This window comes from Dama dama, chromosome 7, assembly GCF_033118175.1.
Source record: "Dama dama isolate Ldn47 chromosome 7, ASM3311817v1, whole genome shotgun sequence".
NCBI lineage: Eukaryota > Metazoa > Chordata > Mammalia > Artiodactyla > Cervidae > Dama > Dama dama.
In genome coordinates, this window is record NC_083687.1 from 53,081,155 (window position 1) to 53,092,765 (window position 11,611).

At 60.4% G+C, this 11,611-nt stretch overlaps 1 protein-coding gene across 1 annotated transcript; it reads right to left on the minus strand.

Moving 5' to 3' along the window:
• Positions 1 to 3,157: 3,157 nt before the first annotated feature.
• On the minus strand, positions 3,158 to 7,971 carry FOXF2 (forkhead box F2). The gene is made up of 2 exons (XM_061146236.1): positions 6,813 to 7,971; positions 3,158 to 4,026 (listed from the first exon to the last, which is right to left on the minus strand). Exons 1-2 carry the CDS (start codon positions 7,969 to 7,971, stop codon positions 3,860 to 3,862), a joined length of 1,326 nt encoding a protein of 441 aa, XP_061002219.1. The 3' UTR covers positions 3,158 to 3,859.
• Between the last annotated feature and the right edge of the window lie 3,640 nt (positions 7,972 to 11,611).

Below are 11,611 nucleotides of genomic sequence, written 5' to 3' on the forward strand. Positions count from 1 at the left end.
TGGCTGCATCTGGGGTGTTTTTCTTGCTCAGATAGGATTTTGTGGAGGCAGGTTTGGTAAAATGTATTTCCACTCTGATAAAATATATTAAAATACATTTCCATGCTCAATAAGCCGCTGCCTGTTCTGAATTAATCACCATTATGCTCAGTCACTAGGTGACTAGGTAGATAGGAATCTACAAGGGAGGTGTTCTTTAGGGAAGGAGGTGCTAATTCCATCTAATACCTGAACATTTCCCTGGAAATCAGACTTCCACTTTTAAAAGGTAAGTCAAGATGATTCTGCCCAAATGCTGTGGCCATTGCTGCAGCAGTTGAGAAGCCCTGAGCATGAACAACAAGAGAATCAATCTGCTTACATGCCCAGAATCCTGGCAGAAGTCACAGAAAGCAGAAGAATGTGGGCTTCACAGCGATGCCTGTGCCCCATCTCAGCGCTGCTCCGCTCCTGCCGGGACGGGGGCTCCCACGAGACAGAGCCCCCTCTGCAGACCGCTCCCTCCCTCCGTCTCTCCCGCCCGCCCCCCCCCCCCCCGCTGGTACCACCTGACCCATCTGTGTCTGGGGGTCACTGAGGGGACCTTTGCCTTCTCTCTGTTCTATCCTCTAAAGATTTTTATCACCAACAAAGAAATTCCTTTTCCCGCCTGCTTTAATCAGCACTGCTGTCCGACTGGAGAGCTGTGACGTCACTGTGGGTCACCCAGACTCCCGGTACTGAGGTAGAGAGACCCCGGAGCTTCCACCTGACTTCTCTTTGCAAAGGTCACTAGAATGGAACAAGATGTATCATGGCTTTGGATAAAAATAGGAATTTCTACTTCCTTGTCCAGGGCTCAGCTCAAAGTTACACTTTACATTTCCCAGGGGCCAATAATCCATCAGAGATATTTCTGTGTGCCACCTGTTTTCAAAAAACCTTCTCAGATCTTTGCCTAACTAATAAACATATGAGCCTTAACACCCACCCATCTGAACTTGTAAAATATCTGTAACTCAGACTGCCCTCCTGGACCCACACTGTCAGCATCACCCGGGAGCTGATCAGGGCTTGTTGGACTTATCAGAGTCGGGGTGGGCACAGCAGCCTGTGCTCAGTCAGCCCCGATTGACCAATGTGGCCATCTCACCTGCGTCTGCAACGCCAGACAAAGGAGTCTCGTCAGTGACACTATTGTCACTGGGCTTCCCAGAGTCAGCCTTTTTTTGCAAAGTGGCACCCCTGCACACAGCCATGCCAAAGGTGTCATTTTCCCAATGACATCTGCTCACTTAGTGTCTCTGTCATATTTCAGTAATTCTTACGGTATGTGAAACTTCAGTGTTAGTCTTTATTATTCTTATGTGTGTTAGGGTGGTCTGTGATGAGTGGTCTTTGATGTCCCTATAACACTATGGCTCACTGAAGGCTCAGAGGAGGTTTAGCGTTTTTAACAATTATTCACTTGCACTTGTTTTGGACTGTGCTGCGTCTTCCTCGCTGCATGTGGCTTCAGTGGTTGCCGCACATGATCGCACTGCCCCACGGCCCGTGGGATCCTCCCGGACCAGGGATCAAACTCCCGTCCTCTGCATCCGCAGGCAGATTCTCAACCACTGGACCAAAGGGAAGAGCCGGGGTCGAGCATTTTTAGTGATAAGCTGTTTAAAAATTGAGGTCTGCACACTGCTTTTCGGACACAATGCTATTGCCCTCTTGACAGGCTCCAGCAGAGTGTACACATACTTTTACCTGCCCTGGGAAACTAAACGTTTACGTGACTCACTGTATTGCAGGATTCACTTTATTAAGCCGAGCCCACTGTATCTCCGAGGTCTGCTTGTGCGGATCTGCGACAGGACCGGCGTCCTCACGTCGGAGGAGCCCAGGAAAAGCAGCCAAACAGGCCTCTTGGGGCACCCCGGGCTCCGGCCGGCTCTCACCACTAGGAGGCGCGCTGGGCTCGCCGGGCCGGCAGCAGCCCCCCTCGCAGCTCCTGTCATTCTCTGTATAAACAAGTTACGTGCGAGTGTTTAGGATATAAATTACGACCATGCCGACTGCCTCGGAAGGAATGTAAACACAGCACTGTGGTCGGAGCAGACTCTGAAACTGACTTCATAATTTATAGCAGGCCCCCGAGTAGCTCAGAATAAAAGGGGGGAAAAATCCCTATTTAACTACACATACGATAAAGCAGACAGAAAAAAAAAATGTTTAAATCACAGCGAAATTTTGGAAAATATAGAAAGGAAGCCTCAGTATTAGGCAGACAGTTAGGACTTTGTAAAACAAGATGTTTAACTGAGGTCGTCTTTGGATTGAAAACTCGCTCGGCATGCAGAGGTCCCTGGGTGGGAGATGTCCACTTGGGGGTATCTGGGGCCTGGTGACCGACTGGGGGACAGCTTGCAGGAAGTGGGAATGCAAGACGAGTCCTCAACTCAGACTCAGCACCTGGAGAAGCTCTGCCTCGCTCAGGGGTCTGCAGGCTGCCCGGACCTCGGGGCAGGACGGCACCAGGCCCTCTGCCCAGGCTGGTCCAGAAGTTCTCAGCCCGGCCTGCAGCATCTGTGACTGGGAAGGCTTGGAAACCAAGCAAGAAAGGAAATGGCCAAGAGGGAATCTCAAGGGAAACCACGGCTCCCTGGAGAAGGACGGATGGGAGCAGAGAGGCAGACCGGGGAGGCACGTGGGGGTCGACCTCTGTGCCCCGAATTGGGGGTGGACACATGCCTGGTCCTGCTTCTGTCTCCGATGCCGGGACTGCCCACACCCTCCTCACCTTCCCCTCTGGGCACGGGGATCTGATGGCCATCCAAGGAACAAGGGCCTATGTCCTGGGTGCCTGCCCTCTACTCTGCCGGTGGGGAAAGGAAAGCTCCAGATGCAGAGGCCCGGTGCACTCGGGAAGGACAGCGAAGGGCAGAGGCTCCTCAGGCCTTATCTCGCCTGGTTGTCCTTTAAGCTCCTTTCGCCTTCTGGTTTCGGTTTAGCCAGAAAGAGGGAGGGTGAAGCAAAGAAATAACAGAAAACGTTTCTTCTTCCCTTTCTCTCCCGAGAAGACCCACAATCAGAACCTGGCCTGCGTTACTCAAGGCTCAGACCCCACACCACGCCAATTACACAGCTTAGAAAAAAAATCCTGCTCAGTGTAGAGTTGCATCGTCCTGGCGATCAGATGCCCGTGGAGGAGAGAGGTCCCCCTGGCAACTATTTGTTATATACATTTTATTGAAAAAATTGTACATCAAAATAGTTTGGCAAACTGTAAAAGTATACATAAGTGCAAATATATCCTCCTTTTAAAATACAAGCAAAGTGTGAGTATACACGAAGATCATAAAAATATCTTTAAACTATGGTGGTAGAAAACAACCTTGTAAAAACGTTGTATTGTCACAATACTGGAGAACACGGTTCTTAAACTAGACACATCGTTGCTAAGTACTTTCTTGATAATGTTCTTTGGCACCTGTATCCAAAGGTAGCGTTTGGCAAAACACAGCTCTCCCACTGAGCCAGGCAACAAGATGAGGCTCTCTTGGAATCTTGTGCCGGGCACTGCTTTTTTTTTAAAAAAAAGCACACACATTTTCCATAGACAAAGAAACACACACACACACAGCCCGTCTGCGTGTTTCAGACCCTGATTACTGACGGCAATGAAGATCCCAGAGTTCCACGTTTGTGTTTTCTGCGTGGTAAGTTTCACCACCTCCCGTTGCTGGGAGCCTGCGTGTGTTTGGGGCGTCACCTCGCCAGGGGTTGTCCTCTGACCAACGGTGACAAACATCAGTGCCTGACGCTCACCTGGGGTCTGCAAGTGACTGGCGTGGCCACACTGGCGTGGCCTGGGCCGGCCCCTGCCCTGCGCTCACAGGACACACGGCTTAATGTCCTGGCAGACGCTCTGGTGGTGGTGGTGGGGGTAGTAGGGGCCGCTGGCGGAGGGGTGGAAGGAGGAGACGCCGCTGAAGTTGAGGACGAAGTCCTTCCTGTCGCACACGGGCGTGGGGTGGTGCTGGTATCGAGGGAGCCCCACTGGAGGGAGAGAAGGGAAACGCTCTTCAGAAACGTTTGTCCCACTCAGGGCACGGCCTGTGACGCTTACAATTGCCCTTTAACATGCATCTCATTTTGACTCCAAGAGGGTGGGCCTTTCTATTGCTGAAAACCTGGGAGGGGAAACCCAGCCCCAGAAGTGTCTCAGAGCTTCCAGCTTTGGCCCCAGGATGACTCTGGGATTCTGCTTTGGTGTTTGGCTCTGAGGGGCCCACAAGCACGGAGCACAGGCCTCTCACCCGGAAGCCAGGCTCTCCGTTCCTGCGTTCCTGTTACTCCTGGGGGCCGGAGGGGCTCTAACGGTTCCGGCCCCGGCCCTGGGCGCTGGCCCTCGGGCTCCCGCCCCAGAACCGCCACCCCGGGCTCCCTCGCCTCTGGTTCCAGCCCCCCACCCTGCTTTATTTCCCAACCAACCAACCGATCGCCTGGCAGCAGCGGGAGGAGGGGGGGGGCGGAAAACACTGGCGGCTGGAGGGGGCCGGGGAGAAGGCGCCCGTCTCCGGGGGTCGCGCCTCTAGACAAGGGAGACCCCGAGAACAGGGCCTGCCCTTGGACGAGGGCTCGGCCGCGGCTCCTCCGCCGCGCCGGGAGCCCCTGGAACTCCGGGCCGGCCCGCAGCCTCTCCCCAGGCCTGAGGCCGGCCTCCTGTCGTCAAGTTTTGCTTTTGCTTTCTCGGCGCCTCCAGCCCGGGGGCCGCAGTTGGCTGGGGGTCCAGCGGCTCAGGCCTCTCAGGCCCCACTGGGCTAGGCCTGCTCCCCGAGGCCTCTCCAGCCTCCCGCGCTGGGGAATCCGCAGCCCTCGCCGCTGTCCGGCGGGCGGTTCTCCGCCCGCACACCCTACCCCGCGGCCCGGCGCCTCTCCTGGTCGCCCTGCGCTTGCGGAGCCGCCCGGCAGCCCCGTAGCCAGGAGCTCGGCGCGCGTTCGGCGTTGGGCGGCGCCGCCTGCGGCCCACCGCGCGCCCCGACGCCAGTCCCTGCGCCGCGCAGGTGTGCCCGCCGGGAGCTAAAGCAGCAGGCGGCGCCGCTACTCGCGGCTCTAGTCCGCGGCCCCGTGTGGCGCCTTGAAGAGGCCAGAGGCCTCCGCGAGCACGCGGGCCTGGGCCTCCCGGGGTCGAGCTGGGTGCGCGCTCCGGACCCTTTCTCGGCCTCCCTGGTCCACTCGCAGCCCCGGGTTGCTGAGGGGCCTGGCCCGGGAGACGCCTGCCAGGCCGCGGGGAAGAGCGTTGGCGGAGGCGGGGGTCAGAGCACTGGAGGGGCGGTGGGGGTGAGGAGGGCGAAGCACAGCGTCCAGGCGGGCCAGGGCCTCCTCGGGCCGCAGACTAGGCCCGGAGGCCGCGCGAGTCCCCGCGGTTTGGGAGGCGGTGTCCCTTCTCCCCTAGACGAGCCGTGCCGCCGGTCTCCGCGCTTCTGGGACCTGGGCGCGCCTGGTGTGCAGGGCGGGGCGAGGGTGGCCTCTCAGAATGACCAGAAAGCTCTTCCTGCGCGATTTTGAAAGTCTAGGGAAGTGTTTCACAGCAACCATGAAGCCTCGGGGTCCAGGTGGTGGCCGAGCGGGCAGCCAGAGCAGGGAGCCGGGAGGAGAGGCCGCAGCGCCCGCCAAGAGAACCGCTGGGCGGGAGAGCGCAGAGCGCGCCGCGCGCCGGCGCTGATTGACAGCCAGTCCGAGGGGGTTAAAGAAAATAAGAGCGGAGGGTCGGCTGTGTTGGTTACTTGTTGAAATTCCCATAAAACTGAACAAGACTCGGCTCTCAGTGGGTTGAGTCAGGCTGGAATCCTCTCCGGTGTGGTCCGCCCAGACGGTCTTTGTTTAGTTAACCTCTGAGACCCGCAGTTAAAAGGCCTATTCGGGAAACTTCACCGTCCAGGGAACCAACATCTTTTGCCCATTTCTGGGCTTCCTCTCTCCCTGACGCTCTGCTCCCACGCCGATGCGCGAACGTACAATGCAAGCGTATCAGCCTGGAAACCCTCTTCCACTTGGGGTGGGTGAGGGTCCGCTCCAGCCCCGCTTGCCCAGCACACCAGCCCACCGCAGAGGGGTTAATATGAGGTTTATCTCCATCGTCCCCATAAACCTGGCTAAATATTCAAATTCCTTCCTCCACCCCGGTCTGATCCCTCCCACCTCTCACCGCCTTAGGCAAGTCAATAAATTTTCATAATCTGCAACCAACACAAATACACCAGCAACACTGCAAGCCGGGCCCAAGGGCAGGCCTTTCTCAGGGGAGCCCCCTGGGACTTGGGGCCTACGGGCCTAGGTGGCACCCGGGTGCCATCGACTTGGTCCCACTGAGGGAAGGCTGGGGCACCCCTCCTCCCTGGCCACACGTCCTTCCTGTGAGGGTCCTCCGACCCCTCTGTTCCTGGAGGCCCTGTCTCCCTGCTCCCAACGCCTCTCAGCAACGGCCCAGTGCAGCCCACCCCGTGCAGCCCACCCCGTGCACTCCAGGGGACAGAGCAAAACCAACTTTAAAAGACAAAAGAAAGCAGCCAAGGTCCCCTTCCAAGGTCCCCTAAGGAGCGAGCCTTCTCCCTCAGCTAAGCCAGGCCTGAGCTCTGAGCCCTGCAGCCCGCGGAGACGCTGGACACAGGCGCTTCCCACCCTCCTCGAGGGGTGGAAATTCCGGAGGCCCTGCGGGGGCCAAGGGTGCGGAGGAGGCCCTGTCACCCCACCCTCTCCAAAAGGGCTCCAGCGTCGCCTAGGCCTCGGCCGCCCGAGCAGGGAGGCCAGAGGCGACGGCCCGCGGCCGGGCCGCACGTTACCTGGGAGGTCCTCGCGGGCGTTTTGGTGCAGGTAGCTCTGCTCCAGCGAGTAGGAGGACATGCTGCTATGCAGGCCGGCGGGGGCCGCGGCTGTGCTGCCTGGCGTCAGGGCGGGCGGCTGCTTGAGGTAAGGCGAGGCGCCGGGCGAGCTCCAGTGCGCCGCGGGGCTGGTGTAGGGCGAGTGGCACTCGATGGCGCTCGCCACGGCCGGGGACGACGGCACGGGGCTGCTGCTGCTGTCCGGGCCGTAGTCCCCGCCGCCGCCGCCGCCGCCCCCGGCCGCGCCGACGGCCCCGGGCCCAGCGGGCACCGGGCAGCTGGCCATGTAGGTGGAGCCCGGGTTGGGCGACATGTGCGGGACGTGGTGGTGATGGTGGTGGTGCGGGTGCGCATGGCCCGGGGCGCCGGCGCCCGCGTCGTAGCCCGCCGGCATCATGTCGAGGCCGCCGTAGCCGCCCTGCCCGTGGCAGGCGAGCGGCGCCGACGGGGGCGCCTGGAAGTCGAAGCCCTGCGGCAGCAGCGAGGCCCCGAAGCCCAGGCCGCTCACCACGCGGTGGTACATGGGCTTGAGCGCCTGGCACTTCCGCCTGAAGCCGCGCGGCCGGCGGCGGAACGAGCCCTCCTCGAACATGAACTCGCTGGCCGGGTCGATGGTCCAGTAGTGGCCCTTGCCTGGCCGCCCGAGGCCCTTGGGCAGCTTGATGAAGCACTCGTTGAGGGAGAGGTTGTGGCGCACGGAGTTCTTCCAGCCCTGGTAGGCGCCGCGGAAGAAGGGGAAGCGCGCCTGCAGGAACTGGTAGATCTCGCTGAGCGTCAGGCGCTTGGCGGGCGAGCTCTGGATGGCCATGACGATGAGCGCTATGTACGAGTAGGGCGGCTTCTCCGGCCGCCGCAGCCCCGCGCTCGCCTTCTTGGCGCCGCCGCCGCCCGCGCCCGCGCCGCCGCCCGCGCTCTTGCAGGCGTTCGGGGCCGCGCCGGCCGAGGAGGCGGCCGAGGATGAGGACGAGGACGACGAGGCGGCCTCCAGGGCGGCGGCGGCGGCGGGCGGCGGGCTCATCAGGGCGGCCTGCAGCGCGCCGGGGCCCGGGCTGCGGGCGCGGCGGAGCGGGGCCGGCGGCGGGCGCGGCGGGGGCGGCGGCGGCCCGCCCTCGGAGGTCATCGGGCGCCCGGGAGCGGGGCCGGGCGGCGGGGGCGGGCCCGGGGCCGGGCGCGGGGGCGCGGGAGCGCGGGCGGCCCAGAGGCCCGGCGAGCGCCCTAGCCCTCCGCCCGGGCTGCAGCCGCGGCCGCTGCGAGCCAGTGCCTCGCCGTCGCCTCCCTCAGCCCTGCCGGCGCTTCTGGCCGAAGCCGCGGGTCGCCAGCGGCACCCGGCACATCCCTCCCCGGGCCTCGGGCCCGGCCTGCGCAGCGGCCTCCGGGCCTCGGAGCCGGAGCGGCTGGGCGGCTGCGCGCGCGAGCGGGGACCGCGGCCGGGACCCCGGGGACGAGCCCGACGTCTCCCCTCAGGAGCGCGGCTCGCTCTGTCTCTCGGACTTCCTCCTCCCGCGCCTCCCCCGTCCCCCCACCGCCCGCCCCCTCCTCCCCGCCCCCCCGGAGGGCGCGCGGGGCCGGCGCTCACTCCTCCCCCCGCCGCCGCCGCCGCCGCCGCCGCCGCCTCGCTTATCTCGCTCCTGGCTCTCAGGGGTCCCCTTGTCCTTTTAATGCCTCTCCGGGGCTCTCTCCCTGTCCCCCCACCCACCGGCTTGCAAGCCTAGGGATCGGAGCCCAGCTCACATTTGCCTCGGAAGACACCGCCGCCCCCGCCCCACAGAGCCCGACCACCTAGACTTTAGGGAACCTCCTTTCTCTCTGCCCCCGACTGCACCCCTGTCGCCCATCCCGGAGCCAAGCGCCCCCGGCGGCGCGGCCCACCTGGCTCCTCCCCTTCCCTCCTCCTCCCCCCACTCTCCCCCTCCCCGGGCCGGTCCTCGACCGAGTGTGCGGCCGCCGGACCTCCGTAGCCGCTGCCCCCGCGCCCGCGCCCGCGCCGACGCCGTCCGCCCGCCGCGATCAGACGCCGCTGAGCCCCCGCCGCGCGCCGGGCGCCCGACGCCCAGAGGTAACGCGCCGTCCCCGCTCCGGCCCGGCTTGCAGCCCCCGCAGCGGCGGCAGAGGCCGAGGCTGGGCCCCGTGGAGACTCTCCTTTCAGGCCGGAGAGGACGCCTGTTTGCATCTGTCTCCACTTCCTTTCGTTCCCACTTGAGAGTTTGTACAAAATGCAGGAAGAAGGCCCCGCGTAGTGAGGAGTGAGGTGGCCGGGTTTGTTCTCTGTGTTGAAGCAGGGTGGCTGCTGTCACCGGCCTGACACCCCCGGCACCCGCGCCGCCCCCGCCGGTCCGAGAGGCCCCTCGAAGCTGCCCTCCAGGGACAGAGCTCCACCCAGCGTGGCCGGTCCTCTCCAGCTAAGCAAGAGGCAGGCCGGGACTCACTCCCAGTGAGACTGCACCGTTAGTTTCTGGATTACACGTGCAGGGTCTTGGCTGGAACAGGGTGGCGGGGAACGGAGGCCTGGGAGCCGCTGGGGCCGCAGAGGGCTGATGGGGGCGCCCGGAGCGGGTGCTGCAGACCGCGGACCGCAGGGGAGGCAGGGCTGCTCAGAAGGGACGGCTTAGAGGGGCGGGGAGAAAGAGGTGGTGCAGGGTCCCGAGAACGTGGCGGCCAGAGCCACCCGGCTGGAACAGGCCCGAGGCAGGCCCTGGGGCTGCCCCTGGTCCGCGGGCGGCCCTGAGCCCCGGGCTGCTCCCGGCTCAGCGCGCCGGTGGGGCTGGAGGGGGGAGACGGAGGGCGGGAGGGGAGGCTGGGGGCTGGGCTGGGCTGGCCCCAGACAGTGACCTGAAGTTGAGTGGAAGCAGGCTTTTTCCATCAAACCCTGCCTGGATACCACACACAGAGGCCGAGTGTCAGTTTACTGCCCTGAGCCCGGCTCCTTTTCCCTAAGCTCCACTGTAATTAGACAAAGAAAACCTAAATTAGCTGAACAGGCGTCGACAGCTTCCTCCAGAGCACCCCTGGTACCTACATGGGAATGTGTCCGAAAAGGGCTTGATTGTAGCCGAGAGTCAGCTAAGAAAACACGGCCCAAATGAACTCAGTTTACCGCTCATTTCCAACAGAAAAAAGAAACAAGCCGCTCCTTTCCGGATGGGATGTTTTGGTTGAGATGGGGAAGGGGCTTTGCAGTTGTTTCCACTTCTAAGAATTCCTTTCTGAGTGACTGGTGAGCTTCTTCTTTTTTTTTTTTTTTTTTTTTGATAGGGGCCCATTAATTTCACGGTATTTTTTCTTTTACCCCTTTTGTCATTTTACAGGGAATAATTATAACTAAAAGTGGAGGTATTCAGTAAATAGTGTGTTTACTAAATCAGTGCTTTAAATGTCTGAAAAATAATGAAATACAGTAGAAACTGGAGTGAGAAAAGAATATCTGAAAGGCGCTCCCCTGTGTGTGTGGCAACTGGCACAGCTGAGAAGCACAAGGACAAGGAAGGCAGTCATCTCCTTTGGAGCTGGGAGTGGTAGGCAGTGGATCTGGGGAAAATTCAGCAAGCAGATGTGTCACTGGCTCTCAACCCTCTCTGATTTCTGCACCTGGAATTCTGGGCACCTTGGATCTCAGGTCCTAAAAGCTTTTAGGATCCAGAGAATAAAGAAAAAAAAAAAAAAAGCACCAACCCTAAAACCAGGACGAAGTTAGTGTTAACCTAGCACACCAGTAGTTCCCAGTTTGGGAGTCTTTTTGAGAATATGATGGAAGCTATGGAGCCTTCTTCCAGAAAAAATACTCAATTTGCCTAGGATTTTAGAGGGTCCATGGATACTCAAAAAAAAAAAAAAAACTATACATTTTTTTGGCTTCTACCAACTTACCTGCTTTAAGTCATCAACAATTTTAAAAAAACTCCTTTACCATCCAAGTGATGGTGCTTCCCATTTTACCTAAACCCTCTGAACTTGTGAGATACGCCCACCTGCTGTCTGGGGAGAGTCCTAGAAGGCCAGGCAGATGCTGGGGAGGCAGGAGGCTTTGGGCAGCAGGTCTGCAGACCTGGGGCCCCCTCCCCAGGGTCTCAGCGCTCTGTGCTCCAGGATCTTCCGGAGGTTGGGGCCGCTGGTAGTTATCTGAGCAGCAAGGGGCTCCTTGTCCAACCTCTTTCCTAGAGACCTCCCTTCTGCCTTTGGAAGCCGGTCCCTGTGTTCCTTGTAGGTTTCACTGCATTCATCTCATGTGACCGCCAGGTGGTCCCCTACCTTCCCCTTTAGAGATAAGGAAACTGCGGGCCCAGAGGTCAGACAATCAGTCACACGTGGACAAGTGACAGACCCGGCGGAGCTCAGGTCCGGGGTCTCAGCCCAGCGCTGCTGCCGCTACCGCTGCTGGGCAGCAAAGCCTCCGAGAACTTTGTTTGAATTACTGTTTTGTACACATCTCCTGGGTGGGCATGCATGCAATACCAGTTATGTCAAACTCTCTGTCCCCATAGGACTACCTGAATTTCTGTGTGGCAGGTGGTTGAAAAGGAAAGCTGTTGCTTGTTTCTGAAATAGCCTTGCTCAGGAGGCATCCATGCTTCCGAGCTCTTCCTGATAGCCTTTCACCGTCTCATAAACAGCAAAAGTCGACTTCTTTCTTAGGGGAAGGAAAGGTATGGTTCCTTAAAATGAGTACAGATCCGACCAGGCATTCCTCAGTTAACCAGAAATAGCGGGGTGCCCTGGGTCCCCTCCGCATCCCCAGAGCTGACCCCTCTCCGGTTGACTGTCTC